The 19,952-nt window shown below is 36.0% G+C and overlaps 1 protein-coding gene across 1 annotated transcript; it reads right to left on the bottom strand.

The window, feature by feature from the left end:
* Positions 1–72: 72 nt before the first annotated feature.
* On the bottom strand, positions 73–3,554 carry LOC108978057 (G-protein coupled receptor Mth2-like). Its single transcript, XM_018948154.1, has 7 exons — positions 3,057–3,554; positions 2,853–3,000; positions 2,598–2,777; positions 2,264–2,515; positions 1,877–2,027; positions 349–537; positions 73–292 (listed from the first exon to the last, which is right to left on the bottom strand). Exons 1-7 carry the CDS (start codon positions 3,552–3,554, stop codon positions 274–276), a joined length of 1,437 nt encoding a protein of 478 aa, XP_018803699.1. The 3' UTR covers positions 73–273.
* Between the last annotated feature and the right edge of the window lie 16,398 nt (positions 3,555–19,952).

Below are 19,952 nucleotides of genomic sequence, written 5' to 3'. Positions count from 1 at the left end.
AATTAAAAAAAAATTATAAAAATATTACAGTAAATTTTTTTAAATTAAAATTTCAACTACTTTGCCCTACAACTTATACTTAATAAAAAAATGTAATCTTTTATGCTTTAATTTGCTAAGCCTAACCGCAATTCGTCACTCAATTGATGTACTCAAAATTAGTATGAAATTAAGTAGTAATCAATTGTCGAGCATATACCGTTACCCAAATAAAAAGCTCCTTCTGCGTTTTGCATAGAACTGAAGCGGGTTTTTGCTCCAAGGCTCTCCTCATCAAGTGCTTTTATTCCACCTAAATATTGTAATAATTTTATTAACACATATAATCACATATTGACAATTACTTACTGATTCTTGAGCAAAATCAATACTCTCCGCTTTAGCACAAATACAACAAATAATATTATGCCCTGTGAGGCATTCAACGTATTGAATATTACGATGATAAACGAATTACTGTGCGCAAATAAGTAAGTAAAGAACTCTAGAATCCATGAAACACCCATTACCAAGAATAAGCGTAAAAATGTTGAAAGCCTGCAAAATGATTTTGAATAAGATTTATACGTATCGTATATGATAAATGTCTGTAGTGCTATTTCATAAGAGGGATATCAGGAGTATTTCAGTATACACATAACTGTAATAATATCGGAAAAGTTATTTAAAAAGGCTCATTATTATTCGAGGCAAATTAGTATACTTGAACGAAATATTCGCAACAAAAATAAGAAAAAAATTAAATAAATGAACAAATACGATAAAAAATCGATCTATTAAGTAGATCATGACATTTTTTATCAAAGATTTAATAAGCTGTAATGAAATATATATAACTACAAAAGATTTTGGACACAATTGTATACCTCACACTTTCGGTAATGGAAAATATCGATAACTATAAATCGATGAAAACATTAAAAATCGTTTTGCTTTTCTGGAAGGTATTAAAATTTTGTAAGACTTATTAACATTATAATTACAATTACTCAATTTGCTCTTTTTGAAAGGAAAATAAAAGTTCATCGATTTTTATCGAATTTTTTTTTATTACATTAAATAAATATTGGCCAAGAAAGTGAAATGTTTCAAAACATCTGTTAAAATTGTAATGAGACAATAAAAAAATGTTTATTATATCGATTTTTATCGATATTTTTTTTATTACATTAAAAAATATTGACCAAGGATGTGAACTTTTTAAAACATCTGGTAAATTTGTAATGAAACAGTAAACGTTAAAAATTCGAAAAATAATCGATAAAAATTTTAATAAAAATTGAAAAGAAATGTATAGCATATAAAAGATATACTACATTTTTTGGACAAGTTGTTTTCTAACACTTTCGTTAGTGAAAAATATCGATAACTATAAATCGATTAAAAGAAAAACAAACATTCTGTTTTTCTGGTAGGTATTAAAATTTTATATTATGACTTAAATTACGCAATACTTTTTTTTTATTCCCAAAAGAACATAAATGTTTATCGATATAAATTTTTTTTATTAGATTAAATAAATATTGAAAACTTTAATGAAACAGTAAATGTTAAGAAATCGAATAATAATCATTAAGAAGTTTAATAAGAAGAAGTTTTATTAAAAATTCTGTATAGTGATATCTATTTGCATGATTGTTTGTATTAATTAGAAAATAATGATAAAATAAGTTCAATTATACAGTTAAAAGCAAAACTAACCGAAATGAAGGCTTCTAGAATAAATAATTTCAACCCCGTTCAATCCTTGCTTATTAATATCAATATTTTATGTCGATAAACTCTTATACCTTAGAGTAGATTTTCACTTTAATTTGAAAAAGCAGCTGTCTTAAAGACTAATACTGTACTGGGAATAACTGTAAAAATCACTTACTTGTATTGCTGACTCGTCTCTTTCTTGAGCTCATAGGAGTCTTCCTTGATTTGATACAAATTTATGACACTCATTGTGAAGAAGAAAACATTAAATAAATTCAGCAAACCGCTTGGACCTTGAAAATATAGCAGTGCTGACCAATCTCTTGCTGTAAAAAAATATGAAAATAAGAAATAAGATTACCTTCGGTTGCACCGAAATACAAATAGAAAGAGTTTCCTAGAAGTTAAAGCCGATCGTTCACTTCTTATGATGTTTTTGCCATATATAAGCTATAGTGATTCGATCTGAACAATTTCTTTGGAAAATACATTATTGCCTCAAGGTATAAAAAAGTTTTTCATATTATTGCAATGACGGCATCTATCATGGAAAGCTACTTACATTTAATGAAACATTGACCATTGCCAAAACCTGGCTTCCAGGCATCGCTTATATCCATATGTTCAATGGTTAAAGCGGTAACTGTAAAAATGACTGCCGCTGACCACACATAAATCATGTAGTAAGTGAAACGTAAACGCGAACTGCTCGACTGCAGCTGATATCTGATGCCACGTATATTCAACCATAAGTCGAAACAAGTAATATTCAGCCAGAAGAAAGCAGATATCATGAAGAAATAGCACAAGACACCTACAGAGGGGAAGATTTATAGTTATAGATACAAAAAAAAACTGCACTATACAGACGAATTTCATGGATATTTCGTACGCACCCATTGCTTGACAGACCTGCCAATTGTACCTGATCCACAAAAAAGACGACAAAATTAAACTGCCGAGCGCGAAAGTGCTAAGGAAACAGACGAGACAGCTATTGTGCAGGGAACGTAGTTGAGGCACATATAAATACACACAAATTGTGGCCAAGATGAACGGCACCGATATAGTAAATACTAAATAACGAAAAAAAACCAATAAAACATTTTCAAAGAAATTTCCAAAAGTATTCTTGTAATTTAGTAACGTACGTCCAATATACAAATAAGTCGTCGTTGGGATTTTCTTAAAACATTCGACGGGATTCAAGTTCCATGTTTCGTTGTACCAAAAGGGTGTTAAACAAAAATCACGATGTGTTATATATTTATCTTTAAACGCGTAGTAAACAGTGCCGTTCTGTTCAGATATCAAAATATTACACAATTTATTCGTTTTGCTTGAACTAACATTACCTCAAAGAGAATATTGAAACCTATGTCCAGTGCATTGTTGAGAATTTTGAACTCCTCACACGGCATGCGCTGTTGCGGTATGAAATCCTTAAACACGTCGACATTTTTATTTTCTGTATAGTCTGACCTATATGTGGTTATTCTGGGGTAATCAACGGCATTCCTGGGAGTGCATTTTTTCGTCTTGTCGTCCAAGAGCTCATTTTGTAAGCAACAGAGTTGTATGCATTGTTTCAGCTTGCAGGCACAGCCCCTAATGTGCGGTGTTGCGGTAACAAATGTGCCATCGGAGAGTTCCTCATGGCTGTAGGTGGCTGTCATGTTTTGAGGTATGCGTAAGCCCTGATATGTGTATGAACCATCTGTATTTGATCGTATATTTACTAGACTAACGGTGTCTCGAAATGCACAATTCGGTATGTCGGCAGCTACGCAGAGTTTTCTGAGCTGAATCGCCAAAGCGATCGCGATTAATTGCTTTGCGAAATGTTTTAACATTTCTTTATGTTTGTTTTTTTATTTTTGTATATTTTATCAATGCACAAATTAAGTGTTTGAAAAAGTTGCAGATATTTTAGTATACTACAGTCTTAATATTTCTCAACGCGAATTCGAGTGAACATTTCGCACTGAAAGCTTGCTTCAAACTGTTTTTGAGTACTGTTTGAAAGCGGTGGAGTTGTCGACACAGTACTTATCAATCCATTTCACAGAAAAACCACAAATAATTTTGCGGCTCGAAATTACTTATTACATATTTACTCATATAAATGCAAATGTGTTGGTGTGTTCAATAAAAATTATGCGAAATTCTTATCGAAAAGTTTCAATGAAATAATAAATTACAAATATATATTTTATTTTGAAAGCTCAGAAAGAAAATCAAATCTATAATACCCTTCACAGTGTACACTTCATAATATAAAAGGTATAAAAGACCTTAGATTTTTTCTGATATTTTTTCAAAAAAAAAATTGTATGGCTGCTTAAAGCTAACCGATCTTAACAATGTGTACGGAAATTGTAGTGCTACTTGAACTATAATCAGAAATCAATGGCTTAAACTTATTCCTCCGCGCATTTTCATTGTCTAACCCATTAAAATGACCTCGAGCGGCATATTTGCCTACAAAACAAAAAGGCAATCTGCGGTTAATAGCAATTAAGCAGAAGCTTGAGGTTTCTTTCATAAATATTGTTAATTAAGAATATATTCGAAATAAACATTTAAAAGGAAATATTATGTATAAATTACATTGATTTCTTTGTTAATTCTAGCAGCGCCCCCGTCCTATCCTCCGAAAATTTTTGAATTGACAAATAATGGGGTCTCTTCGAAATTTAAAGAACTCAGCAAATGCCTGACGATGAAATATAGCAGCGCTACAATGTACAGTAGAATACCATATGTTTTGGTCACAGTATTCATCATAACTTCCTATATCTCATGCCGGAACATAAGGCTACTAAAAATTAAAAAAGCTTGGGTTTATTTTAAAAGAGATCCGTATTCAGCAGCAACGAATAATCTCATTGTCTTTACTGACGACAAACGTCTTAATTAGATGGGTCTGATGGCTTTCAATACTACATTATTTTCATGATTTGATTAAAGATGAGGTATATTACTCGTAAAGGGAGCGATACCACTAGTACCGTCAAAAAGTAATATTTTCCATTTTTATTATAGGAGAATAAATACCCGTCACATCCGAAAGTTTGCATATACATATGTATAGTAACAGGTATTATTGAACTGCAAAATAAAAATGATTAATAATATCAACAATTGCGTTGATTGACATTTTTTGCGGCTGTCAACTTCTTGACTAGGCTTCTTATCTGAAATGAAAAAATTAATTTTTTTTTAATCAAGAAGATTTTATCAAGTACGTAGTGGAAGGGTTTTGAGAATTTCGAATAAAAATGTTAGTTTCAAGGAAACGAGCCTCAAAATTTTGGTGCCTATACAACTGCTACATGAAGTGCAGTGGTTCTGAGACCTACTTCTTCGAAAATATTCGGAGTATACCAATGAAACTTCGGGATTATAATTTTGAATAGTTTTTCAATTGTTTAGAAAGAATTTCTTTTTTAATTTTTTGAAAATTTTAAGGATATCTTCCGCCTTAAGTCCCCACCACAGCCGAGAAGGGGGGTCATGGTATAGAGTGCCATAATGTTTTATCGAACAATCAACTTGATTTTATCGATCTGAGGATAAACGACGATCGCTTCAAAACACTGTTTGAGTCCGTATTTCCAAAATACTTTTCTTATAAAAAAAATGAAGAGTTTAAGTGCGTCAATTGTAATGACCAAGAAAAAAGCACTTTTTTGAGTACCTTTAAGAAAATGTTTGAAATTCACAATTTTGTTAAGTTTGAATAATCATTTGAATATTATGTTTAAAGCATATACAAGTAAACATGCGCCTAACGTAATGACCAGCAGTGTAAACAAGATTTGTTCATAAAAAAGTATAACAGTTAGGTTAAGGAACATTATTATACTACAACTTATTGATCGAGTTGACGTAGAAGTAGTTTGGCAGCATGTGATGCCTCAGAAATGTACATATCAAGAAACTAATCAATTTGCTTTTGTTTTCATGTTATTGCTTGTTTATATTTTAATAAATTTGCTGCTAATTAGTAATAAAATGTATTCATTCAGACATTCTTAGTATGAAAAAAGACTCTAGACTTACAATCTACAAGTTGTCCTGTTTTACTCAACAAAAAACTCCCTGAGTATTAAACAAAAAGCTATTGGCATGCCCTGGAAAACAATGATGTTCCTGATATCTTAGAAATCGGTAAACTGTGGACCTGGAAGGATATTGTTTTCATGGAATTCGTGGTATTATCCATTTTTTTTTATAGAAAAGATGAAAAGTGGAAATTGTGACAAACTTTCAGACTTTAAGGCAAGCACTATTATGAGTTTGCCCACTCCGCAGCATCTATCAACAGAGTAGGACCGAAACCTTTCATTGCAATATCATAAAGAAGATGCTCGCAATGATGAAGCAATGGGTAGGGAAATGCATTGGCAACAACTCCGAGGTATGCACCATGCCAAGTTGCTAACCTCAAACGATTTAAATATGTAATCAGTCTCCCAAGGGAAAAACTCAGGCTACTTGTCGCCTTCTACACTGGTCATTGTAAGCTCAAGGAACCTTAATTTCACATGTTCCTAGCTTCTTGTGAAAATTGCCGGTTCTGCGACTCAGAGTCAAATTAAAGTTTAAAAAATCACCTGGCGTATACTTCGGGAAAAACAAACAAAATATATGTACATATAATCCTCTATCAAGAATGATGGTGAATAGTGGCTGCGTGTGTTTCAGTCGGCGAGCTTTAATAGCAAAATCAATGAGTTCCGTACTATTGTATACTCCACTAATATGGATACAAACACTAAATACAAAAGCATATGCAAAATAAACAAACACTGCGCATAGGCTCCCTATTATACGAGTAACAAGTGCTTTCCGACCGATATTAAGCGAAGTTGCTAAAGTTCCAGCTAGCATGCCGCCAATTAACATCCAGGGAGACGAATTCGCGCGATTGGACCAAGCGTAGGCGTAAAAAAAGAGGAGAGAACCAAACGTATTACAATGTGGTAGCAACGGTGGCAAAGTTCAACCAAAATATGGTGGATCCACAGACTAATCCCGGACATCCATTCGTGGATTGATAGACAGCATGGGTGCCTAGATTTTCACCTAACCCCAATGGGTGCTCAGGGATGCTATCTGCTCCGATACTATCACGACCTTAGGCCGACTGTTGTGTACAGTGTACATAGGAGACTCCGAGCACGTATTTTTCCAATGCATTCGTTTTTCAAATGTAAGGGAAAAGTTGAAAACTGCAATTGGTGGTAGTTTTCCGGTAAATGAAAAACTGTCAGCTCTAATTATGACAAAACTAAGACATATACAGTATATTAGGCGTCTCAGTCAGTCCGTATGATAGATGAAACTTAAAGTCTTTCTTTCCTCATGAAGTAATTCTTAATGTGGTGGTTCCGTGGAAGAGATGTGAGTTGCGACAAGATTAGGTTTAGCGGATAAAATTTCCACACTCCAACTATAAAAAAGAGGACAGTGGGGATTCATGATATATGGGGCCTGAATTTCGAAAATAAGCTAATAGATGTGACTTTATACTATTTCAAAGCTCTAATTATAATATTATAAATGGAAGAATGCCACGCAAGCCACCAATGAAATTTGTGAAGTATCAGTTCGTGTAGCACAACAATGCTTCGCTCGCTTCCGTTCTGGAAATTACGAAATTTCGATTTACACTGATGGAATAATCTCTCTAGCGCAAAAATGGAAAAAAGTATCGACCAAAATATTTACTTATTTATATATTAACATAAATAAAAATAATAAGTTGCAGTTTTACTAGAAATAAAAAAAAAAATAAAATTTTTCGACTACCCAATATTTTCATAGTTTGCAAAGTAGACCACCACTCCTGCTAATTGAATATTGCACCTCTTCCTACTAGTGTGTACTAACCAACAGACCAGCATAATTTGGATTTTTAGACCTCATTGCCTTTAGCGATTTATAAAAAGAGATTATTTCTTGAAAGAAACGTGTAATTTTTGGCGCTGCCACAATCGCACAAATTTCTCACATTCTTCCTACTTGTCTGCAATTCATTAATATTTTGTACACATTTCCAATAGCTGTCAACATATGTAATACACATATGCTATTACTTGCATTACATACTTATACACACTTGATGACATAATGCCGGATCTACGCACCTTCTTTGATATCTTGACAGGATTTCACGCCTCAAAAGCCATTGTCGACCAAACACAAAACACGAAATTCATCCAATTTCGTTGAAAATTTGCCAACACACAAAGCCGCTTTGGCTGCTCTCCGCCAAAGGACATTGCGTTTAAAAAGTTGCGTGGACAAATGTAAAATCATGCACTCACACACACAAATATTTGTAACTATGCGCTACTTTTCGCCAAATTTTTGCTGTCAATTGTGTTGAACCGAATACAATAAGTTCGGCAAAAAGTCAAAATTCGGCAGCACTTAATCCAATTTAAGAGGTCGTTCCGTACGCTTTTCCCATTCGCCGTCATTCATGCGCTCCACTCAAACAGCCGGCCAGTTGAGCGTACGCCGAGATGAGACGGAAATTGCTACGGCTACTCTGTGGAGCTGCCGAACATTGGATAACAAGGGACCGTTTCTAATGCCCCATAAAGGTGTGATAGTCCTAAGCTGCTTGCGCAAATCACAAAGTAACGCAACAATGAACGACAACCTAACGAATAACTGCACTTTTTCTTGCTTTTGCTTCCTTGAGCACATTATACACTTACATAGGTATGCCGAGTCCTTACTTGAAGCATGGAAGGATGTTTGCGACAATAAACTAATAAAAATGTCAAAACGCATCAAAAGTGTGCAAAGATTACGGCTTAAGATTTTTTGACTTTCACACCAACATTGTTGTTGTACGGCAGTTACGGTGTATATACTGAAAAAGGATATGCTGGCACACATACACACATATTTGCTTTCACATATGCGGGGCAGAAAAGTGAAAAAATAGTGAAATAGAAAAGTGACTTGCAAAGGATTATGATCCGCAACAGCATGTGTGTGCTTGTGTGTGTGTGCTAATGTATTGGCGTGATTCCTGTACTCATACATACACATACTCACATTTGCTGAATTACCTGCAGCAGGGTTGTGCTCACAGGAATACTTATATGACACCCTATACATACATACACTTATTGTATGCATTGTTGTTGTTGCCTTTTGCGCTTGTTCAACATGTGCTGCTCGCTTTTTAAAATATCGAAATCACATCAAAATCGTAACGCTTCACGCTTTTCGCAATTCATTGGCATTAAATTTAACAAAAGTCATATTTTTCGTGCCTCCATCCAAGTGAAATCCTATTAAAAAACATGCGTTGCCACATCGCCACCGTTGAAAGCATTAAGGACACACACGTACATATATGGAGGCATGTGTGCGCATATATAAGCATATTCAGGTTCCGACTGAACGCAGGACATTGTCAATACATTGTATGACTGCGCAATGGCAGCCGCCAAACATATTTTATCACTTATAAGTAATAAGTTTTGTTTATACATATTTTTATACTAAAAACACACATATGTATATACAAGTATGTATGTATGTGCTCAGCACACTCTTAACCCACACACGTCCGCATATTGGCACTAACGCCACACGCGTGTGTGTTCGATTCATACTCAGTTATTCATTGCAATTGAACCCACATAAAATGCCTACATATAATTTATATATATATATATATTCATGTAAGCAGGATAAATTTCAGCTGCTTTCAGTGCATCAGATGGGGTTATGCTTCTGAATACATAAAACACGAAGGCTTAACATCGTTTTTTAAGATTTGTTTGTCACATACGCACTTGCAGATAAAGAAATTAAAGATATCATAGTAAACAAAACCGCAAAGCCGTCACTTTTGATAGAATTATAACTGAAACGAGTTTTATTAACATACTTACAAACAAGTAGGAATAGATTATGGATTTATACTTCCAGGGACACCGATACGAGGTGGAGAGTAGTGATTCATACAAAACTAAACCAGTTGTTTACGTGGTGAAAATTTAAGATTGCCAAAAATCTGTATTGCTGGCAACCTTAAAAATGGAGACTGCGCATTGCTAATACTTTGTGCTTTTTTCAGTAATCTGTTTTCGACAGATCAAGCGTCAGTCGTGTCAAGTTGTCATGTCATTTTTCGCGCGCTTCCCCCAACTTATGGTCAACATAATCAGTCCATCTTGAGACCCAACGTTCAATATTTGATAAGAACTGAAACCGCTCGATCTTCCCAAGTGGTATCACTTCGCTTTAGGGACTCTTGAAAAGTTCAAAGAAGATCCAACGTTTTCGAGCCAACTTTTGCTTTGCCATGAGTCCCATTTTTGGCTCACGGGTATGTAAGCAAGCAGAATTGTCACATTTGGGACGAAGAGCAATATCGTGCCATGGTAACCGACTATTTGATGCCTGAAATATATAGAAGCTCGTGATCTCAGTGATCTCAGAATTTCAGTAAGACAGAGCAATCTCCCACAGACTGCATCAATCAATGGGTTTATTGAGAAAACACTTCGGTGAGGTTAGACTTTTTCCTTTTGAGGATATGTAAGTTCTATGTAAACAAACCCGCTTCGATTGAGACCTTAATCCTTAAAAATAAATAGTAAAGAATTATCTTTCGAATTATAATAAAAATTCCCCATTAAATTTGAAGTTTCAGCGTTTTTTCTTAAAAGAAATGTAGGGAACATCGAAATGGATCACCCTTTATATAATGCAGTCGTCCGATGTCTGCAGTTTCGACAGATGAGCATGGGTGCCAGATATCGAGAATAGGGTGGAGGTTTAAGCTATTTTAAATAAATATTTATTGTCGCCTTCAAAATAGACTTGCCAGCCAATACTAGCATGTCAACAATTAAGCAAAGTTTCGAAGTACATGTTAGAAGACTCGACTGAGATAAATTCAAAATCCTAAATAGTCAAAAAATCCCTTAGCAGATTTGTGATAAGTTCAAGGCGCTTTGCCGATAGCTGGTATCTAAGGAGTTCTTTTTCATTTAACTACGCGGACTGAATTAACAGTCTTTAGTGTGATTTATATACTACGCTGATAGATCAGCGATCTATCCTCACCTGTTATTGATTTGATGCCAAAACGGCGATTTTCAAGAACTTGTTCATTAATTTTTTCGATGTTATCCACATTAAACACATCCCGTGGACCGATTCGCATGAGACACGATTTCGATGACTTCACGACCTTCAATGAATGTTTTGTGACACCTTAATACTTGTATTCTTGATAAAATATACTCCCCAAAACACTTCTGCAATATTCTCAATGATTCGGTAACCGCGATTGCATTGGACAAAAATATTATCAAGCAATTTCATTATCCGTTTTGTTTTCGTAAACAAATAGCTATCATACAGACAATTATTGACTTGTGGAGATCAAACTTCACACGACCAAAAGCGTAGGCTGTACTAGACAGCCTACAGTTGAAATGGACCAGTTCATATCCAAATTGTTCAGATAGTGTAAGTGTTTATTTTCCTTTTAAAGGAATTTGTTAAACATTTTTCTAAGTAATAATAAGATGTTGGAGCCATGAGTAGAAGTTCTCGCAAGTGCGGAAAGTTCCATTACCACAATTAACTTGGAAATGCACAGAAACGATTCTTTTACTTATGGCACACACAAGTCACGACATCCGGTCTTTGACCAAGTATCCTCTGTGTAGCAAAAAAAAAAGTCCGTTTGAAGGCGAGCTAAAGTGAGAACGCGAAACATCTTTCCGCAGGGTTGTGCGCTAATGAGAAGGAAGCAACGGGCTCGGATAAGTCCTCTTTCGACGAACAAAGGCCAAACTCTATAAATCACTCTTTATGTCCGTCCTGCTATATGGTGCAGAGGCATCGACGATGAAAAGATCATATGAGTTGACGTTACGAGTTTCGAGAAAAAGGTTCTACGGAAGATGTGTGGTCCTTTGCGCATTGGCAACAGCGAATATCGCAGCCGAGATATACAATGCCTTTGCCATAGTTCAGCGAATTAGGAGACAGCGTCTACGCTGGCTAGATCATGCCATCCGAGTGGGTGAAAACACTCTAAGAGTACTCGACGCAGCACCCGCCGGTGGAAGCAGAGGAAAAGGAAGATATCCACGCCGTTGGAAAGACCAGATGGAGAAGGCCTGGCCACACTTAGCATCTCTAATAGGCGCCAAACAGTGAAAAGAAAGAACTATTTGCGCGTTGTTGTAAACCCCGCTATAACCGCGTAAGAAGTGTCTACGCCATTAAAAAAGAAGATACAAGTAACTTAAACATATACATATCTGAAACAAATCTTAGCTTCTCCTTTTTAAAATTCCCTTTAATATATATCAACTTAGTGCTAGAAACCAATAATACTTAGCAGTCATGTTCTATTTAAATTACACCATCTACATAAGTAAATAGTGGTAAATGAAATGAAGTAAACGCCTACTTGCGCGTCCTGATATCACCAGCTGTTAACGATGGCTAAGCAAATGGCAGATGAATTTGTATGAAAATCGCAAAGCGCACAACTACACATACACAAAGCGATTATATAATGAGGTATAACTGCCTTGTTGCTAAAGGAAAATTGACTTCCGTTGCGTTTCCGCGAGCAGCAGCAATAGCATCAAATGTGCAAAGGAGGCGGAGAGATGCCATTGAACAGGCGAAGTGGATAAAAAAATGCGGCTGCTTAAGCAAATCAACCCGATGAAGTGGATTTAACGAACAAACCACGGCGCAAGAGCAAGATGTCAGAGATAAAGGAAACGGGCTGCAATTCCTGCAATATTGCAACATGGACCAACGCCTTGCCGCGCTCACCGCGCCGCAGCGGGTAATGGAGGCCACTTGAAGTTTCCGATGAAGAAGAAAATACTTCAAGTGAGCAGCACTGCTTCTTGGTGTAAATTACAATTTCTTTTACTGGCGCATTCGCGGACTTAACGTCACCCGCGGTGCTATACCCATACTGCGCAAAACGCGCTGCTTTATTATTTTATTTTTATTATATTTTTTTTTTTACTTGCGCGCGTAGCTACGGGATTTTAATTTAAGTCGACTTCAATTGTTATTTACATTTTCATTAGCATACACAATAAAAATGTGAATTACGAATGGAAACTGGAAACTGGAAAATGCAAGGCGGTGGGCGATGGGCGATGGAAAGGGCGCACAGTAGCTGGTGGTTTGTAGAGCGCGTCAGTGAGCCACAGGGTGTTGGTTACTGCAGTGCGCGCAAATGAAATTGAAATTACAACAAAAAAATCAAGTTAATATATATGAGGATTTTACAGCGCGTCTCAGTTGCCTTAGTTGGTGATGGCTTGTTTGCAACGGAAACGGATGTCAGTGTACAAACGGAAGCGGATGGGCGCGCGTGGAGGAGCTGCGCAATGTACGCGAGCGCGGGACCGCGGCGCGCCATTAATGAATATTTCATTTACTTGAAACCAGCGCATACTATATATTGTTATTGTTGTTTTTGTTGTTGTCGTGGTGAAGTGGCTTAAGCGCGCACACATTTCTACAATTTTATTTCGCCTTTCTTTTAAGCTCCCGCGTATCTCGGACAAAGGAGATTTGAGCCACGCCAATTCACTTGTCGCTTCGTCGCCGCGTCGCGCCATTTTCGTAATATTCTTCAGCACAAAACAATGAAAGTTTATTGCATAACTGCCCTTCTACGTTTCTGCTTTCCGACGCTCTTCGTTCATTTCGTCGGTGCGCTTTGCTTGCCCAGATGCCATCTTAGCAGCTTTAGTCCGTAGTCATGCTACATTTTCGCGCTCTACCCGCTTACAACAACAACAAGCGAGTGAATTTATTTGATTGCCGTTGGCGGTTAGCAGCGACTTAAAAATGTAAATTATTGTAAATGTGATCCGAATGCGCGGTTATATTGGCGCTTAAGCGCTAGATTTGCATTAGTCCGAAGCGGCAAGCGCGGCGCAGACCTCTTTCGTGGGGGAATGGCGCGGTTGCACACAAAACGGTACTTATTAAATTAGAAACAAGGCGGCAGAACAATTTTTCGTTTATAGCTGTGTATTTGCGGATTTTTGGGTTTGTCCATGTGAAACCTGCAAATATGTCGCGACACAAAAGGCGCTGTGGTTGGGGCGAAAGAGTCCAAGTCTCCAACCAACTAATCGGCCTGGATTTGGTTAAAAATTGTTGTGCATTAATTTTGGCCGAGCTGTAAGAGTGAGTGGCGCGTTTTCGTGGATCCGAGCCATCACTCCATTTTTTGTTTTACTGGTGGTAGTGGTGGTGATGGTGGTGGTTGCATTACAGCGGTTGCTGTGGTCACAAAGCTAATGCGATATATTTGCATATTTTGATTGCGTTGTCGCGCTCCCAGTCTTTCACATAGACCATAGCTTGGTCTATTAGGTTTGTTATTGTTGCTGTAGCCATTGGTCGTTGAAATGCCATTGGCATAACTGTCTGGCTTTTGTGCCGTTAACTAAGTCGCCATTTGTAAATTGAAATAATGTAAATTTACAAGCTTAAAACAAATCCTTCACTCGCGCACGAAACTTTGGAAATTCAATTAAATGACACAGATTGCCACAGTTCTCATCGTCGCCTGTAACAGTTTGGGATCTCAAACACGCATCAATATAGCAACGATAATTGTTTTAAGCTTTTACTTCAAGTAAATTATTTAATAAATTATCTTTAGTATAGAAAATATTTGATTAAAAATGCGAAGGAACCAATAAACCACAATCAACTACTAACGGTATGTGCGATACGAGGAGGAAGAAACTTCGAGGGGACACACTAATGTTAACCAAGATGTGAAGTAGGATTCATTAATGGATTACGCTAGTTTAGAGCTTATTTGTCCTGAAAATCTATAAAAAAAGAAACAATATAACAACCTTTCTATCAAGCTATATTTAATTGAGTTTAGAAAAATATATTGTTATTTTCATACGAAATACCCACTACTGGGGAAAACTCTGAAGTTTCTTCGGAGGTAGATGATATTGACTTGTTCTGTGCTACCTATGAGAAGCAACATAAACAAGTAAAGAAGAGCTAAGTTAGGAAGTGCTAAGTGCAACCGAACATTTAATACTCTTGCAACTTGCAAGAATCAAATGCAGGGCAATACTTTAAGTTGTAAAACATAAGTCAGAGGATAGATATCGATCTATCGAAATTTTTTATCAACATATACTACTGTGAACAAATTGAAAGGTGAATTTTTAATTTATACTTTGCGTGTTTCATGCTAAATTTCCTGTTAAAACATTCATTAGTATTTGAGATACGCGTCGTTTTTCGAGGCTCTAAAAGTGAATTCTTCGATTTTTACTAAAAGTATGTCTGTATTTATTGAACAAAGAAGTGCCATAATGCACCATCTCATACTGCATTGGATATTCGTGATCATTTCGCCAAAAATTCAAGAAATATCTTTCCGCAACCATTCGCCTGATATACCTTCGTGTAATTGTTGCCTATTCAGCAAATTCACATGACCACTCCGAGGACACCGTTTTGACTCAATTGAGGATATAAAATCTGAATCGAAGAAGTCTCTGATGGCCATCACGACGGAGGATATTTCTAAATGCTATGATGACTGGAAAATTCGTTGGCATAAAAACGAAAATGATTATATTTAGTATATGAGAGTTGTTAATTTTATCTTAATTATTATCAAGCCACATACTAAAAATATATTGCCTGGGTTTCATTTAGGGTACCTCACATACATACATTCAATCACTAATCATATGGAGTAAAGTTAACCGGACGTACGAAAAACAAAGGCATACATATGAGTAAATGATGTCCTGTAATTTTCATTCAAATAACTCAAATATTGGCTGATATATCCAGCATAACATCAACCGTTTTAAAATCTATATTAATTATATGTATGAAAGCTCAAAAGTATTGACCCGATTCAATCCATTTTTGATGCACGGAATTACTATTGTCAGTAAAGGATTCTATTTGAATTTAAATTGTATATCTCACACATTGACCTATGGGGTCAATATATTCGGCACCTAGGGGTTTGAACAGTTTAGATTCGATTTGAACAATTTTTGGTCATAATAATTTAAAGGAATAACTAGTGCAAGCTTTCATCTCATTATATTAACTGCGCCTTGATTTATGTACTAGAAATTAGTCTTAAAATTTTAAATTCCAAAAGGTGTCACATTGGAATTAAACGAAATCTTCGTACTAAATTCATTTGAAATCGGTTGGTCGGGTCCTGAGATATGTGATCTTACCAGGTGGCGGTGCCACGTTCTTCGTCTATTTTTTACCCCGGTTTCCATAAAGGTGATTTTTTTATCGCTCTTTTAGGGTTTTTAGCCGTACCGTTATATGGGGAGTGAGCGGGGTTATCATCCCATTTCATTCAATTTCGTACCGTCGGTAGAAGTTCTGGTATTACTTAAGCTCAGTAAATTTTGTTTGTTGCAGCTTTAGTGGTTTAGCGGATACATATGTACATTAAACTTATTAAAGGGCGTGACCACTCCCTTTTTTAATTTTTTTTCCCACAGTTGCTCCTTACTTCTTCAATCTCCTTTGCCAAATTACAGTTTCATATCTTAATTTAGGCTTTCGGTTAATGACGTTTTGACAATGGTCCGATTACGCCCATCTAAAAAGCGTATTATGTTATGTAATAAGGAACCCCCGTAGCAAATTTTACTCAGTTTAAGGTTACACGGACGAACGAACGGACGGATGAACGAACACACAGACAGTCACCTGGATTTCAACTTTTCTCCTTATCCTGAGCATTTATACATATAACCCTATATCTATCTCGCTTAATTTTAGGTGATACGTACAACCGTTAGGTAAAAAAAGGTATTATACTTTGTAGCAACAGGTTGCAAGAATACAAAAACTGGATCTTAATTTACACAACAGATGGTAGTTCAGCAAGTACGTTTTTAGCTTTACATAGTCTGGTATTTCAAGAGAGGGCGTAACTTGACTATTTTTCAATTTCACTTTAAACATGCTTCAAAACTTGATTACTTATTGATGCCGCCAGAAGCAATCATCGGGTTTCCATAACGCTGCCTGAAATTTTTCGAGAAAATAGGTTATGCATTCGTTTCTATACAAAAAAAAAATTAAAAGTGAATATATCTGTAAGCATTTTTTATGATCATCATAAAAAAGTTTGTTACCTTAAAGTTTGACATAAAACTCAACACATCTCTAAATTTCGTGAATATTTAAGGATAAGCCCTATAGTCGACTTGGAGTATAAAAGTAGCAGAAGATGAAATATATTATAGACAATATTGAAAAATTCATAAAAACTCATGCGATCTTCATGAGTAACATAAAGTTATATATTTTCATGATGAACACTTAAACTTTCCACTGATATTTAGTTTACTTTCTTGGTTCTTTGTGGTCTGCACCTAAAATTAGCCAACAATCGTAAGGTCTGACAAACTTTAAGTCTATTTCTATTCGCTAATAGTTTTTGATTTTTATAAAAAATTATGTACAGGGAAGTAATACACTCGGAGATTCATCTACGCATTTCGAAAAACAACCCCGAATTCGAAAAACATGTTACTTTAATTTCGATATTTCAAAGATCTTCTCATATAGCCGTATGAGCCTAAAGGGTTGGTCAATTACCAAAATTCTTCAAACATTTTTTCTCAGAACTATAATTGATTACCTATTGGTATCCTAAATATGATATATTAAGTTTGCCAGGAATGATCAGCATGACGAGCTAAGTCGATTCAGCCATGTTCATCTGTCCGCTGTAAAACGCGGATGATTTGAGATACAATTCTGAAATTTTGAGCAAATTTTGAGAACTAAACAAGACTAAACTTTCTAAAGGTGCGGATTAGTTTTAAAAACCACGATACAGTTTCCGAACAAATTGTTCAGATCGAATCACTGTGGGATATAACTGCTAAAAAATGGATCGATCAAAAATAGGATCATGTGTGAAAAACTTTTATGTTTGCCAAAATATCTTCACGAAATTTGGCAAAACTTATTATCCAACACAACGATGATATCTCCATTAAATTGTTCAGATTTGACCACCTTAGTATATAGCTGACATTCAAATTGACCAATATAAATCCGTTCCCACGATAGGCGGGTCTGCGTTGCCGGAACGAACCCGTATTTTTCGCCAGCTAAGGGCTGCCATCTGGGCTTTTTGCGTACGGAACCTAGATTGAAGCACATATTAAAAGTTCTAGAGCTGTTGATAACATCATAATTTATATATGTATATCTGAACAAGTTTATTCGAAGACCGAAATTTCTTCTGTTTGCCACAACTCACTCCATAGCTTTATGAGAAACGCTTAGCATCCATAATACATTAACTAATAAAAGCTTGCCAATGCGGTTCGTGTACGCTTTGAGCATCTATTAATTAAACCTCGTGACCTGCGGCTGCTGCTCGAATCCGCCGTCATCATGCATTCATATGTACATATACAGACAACATACAGACGCCAGCGACAGCAACATGAACACGCCATAATGCATGTTTACAATAATTTATCCATATCCTTTCAAAAAATAAGAGCCAACACACACGCAACAACATGAAAAGGATACTTTATATACTTATTTGTCCTTTTGACGTTTGGCTTTGCACTTTTCATTGAGCAAACGAATTAGTGAGCCCGTGTGGGCGTGTGTATGTGAGTGAACGGCTTCACATGCAAATCCTCCTCAAGGTGTATGTTAACATGCCAGACTCCGACATGATTGTGTTGTTGTTATTATGCCATACTAGCTATGCTTGCTTATGTTGCTACTGTTGTTGTTGTTGCTTACGCTATTGTTACTTACACTGTTGTAGTACTGCCTAAAGGGAAAACTGCGGCGGTTATGTGTCGTACATATGTAGAGTATGTTTGTATGTACGCGGGTACATAGCTGTTTGTTGTCTGAAGGCAACAAATTCACGCTCCCAACTTGTCATGCGTCATATCGCAACGACAACAAGAGCAACGGCACAAAAGCAAAGGCTTTGGACGATGATGATGACGGTGATTTTGCTTGTTGTGTGCTGCTAATGTATTTTTAGTGCCCAAAGTTGAATACTTCGTGATGGTTCGACTTCCTGTCGGATAAGCCAAATTTTAATTTGACTGATTACCCAAAGCAAAGGCACACACGCACACAGATACGCACGTACATATATTGCAATGCCAATATATGTGTTCAGGCATTTGTATTAGTGAAGATATATCCTTTTTTGCAATTGCTACTCTGCACTACTGCACTACTGCTATGCTTACCCATATTCCCCCACTTCGCTATCGTAAGCATATCTCGCGTGTACGTATGTATGTATGAGGGTACTTTCCCGGCGTTCGCATTCACTTTGGCGCACACATCCATCATAAATTCATTATTCGTGTTCACATCGCTCAAAACAGGACGAATTATGCGTATCCATAGTTGCCGGATGATGCCTTTTTTATTTTCCCTACAATTGCCTTTTGTGCTATCGATACACACAAACACACGTATTAAATTTTTGTCTACGCAAATGGAGGGACATGCGCTTGTCTGACTTGAGGTTTTGCATTGCACATAATTATGATTTCGATTTACATGAACTCGAATGCGTGGTGTGAGTGAGCTTATGGGAATATTTAAGTAAGAAAGCATTTCTTATCGGTTGAATGAGGAATATTTTGGAATATTGTTTAATTAACATTAATATTTCCATATATGCTAGAAAAGCTATAGTCTTGATTTTGATTGCTCATATTGTAAGGCGCTTTTATGCTATAGTTGTTTGATCTAAACATGTTGTGTAAGAATTAAAGACTTTTTTTGGATATAAACGTATGCCGAATTTCGCGAAGATACCTTGTTAATTAAAAAAGTTTTCATACACGAACTTGATTCCGATCATACGGTTTATATGACAGCTATATGCTATACTCGTACATGCCGACTTTAACAACATGCTTGAAGATTGCACCGTAATATTAAAGTATAAAACATATGTTCAAATTTCATGAAGCCATCTCATAAAATAAAATTTCCTACAAAGACTTGATTTTGATAGTTCAGTTTCTACGACAGCTAAATGCAATAGTGGTCCAGTCAGAAAAATTGTAGCGTTGCCTAGAATAATAATGTATGCCAAATTTTGTCTCATCAAAAAAAAAAAAAAAAAAAAAATTGCCATTGCATTTGTATGTTGTAGTGATCCGATA

This window comes from Bactrocera latifrons, unplaced genomic scaffold (genome assembly GCF_001853355.1).
Source record: "Bactrocera latifrons isolate USDA-ARS-PBARC rearing strain unplaced genomic scaffold, ASM185335v1 scaffold_1, whole genome shotgun sequence".
In the NCBI taxonomy this organism is placed as follows: Eukaryota; Metazoa; Arthropoda; class Insecta; order Diptera; family Tephritidae; genus Bactrocera; species Bactrocera latifrons.
Note: the sequence above shows the minus strand (reverse complement) of the source record. Positions and strands in the feature narration are given on the sequence as shown.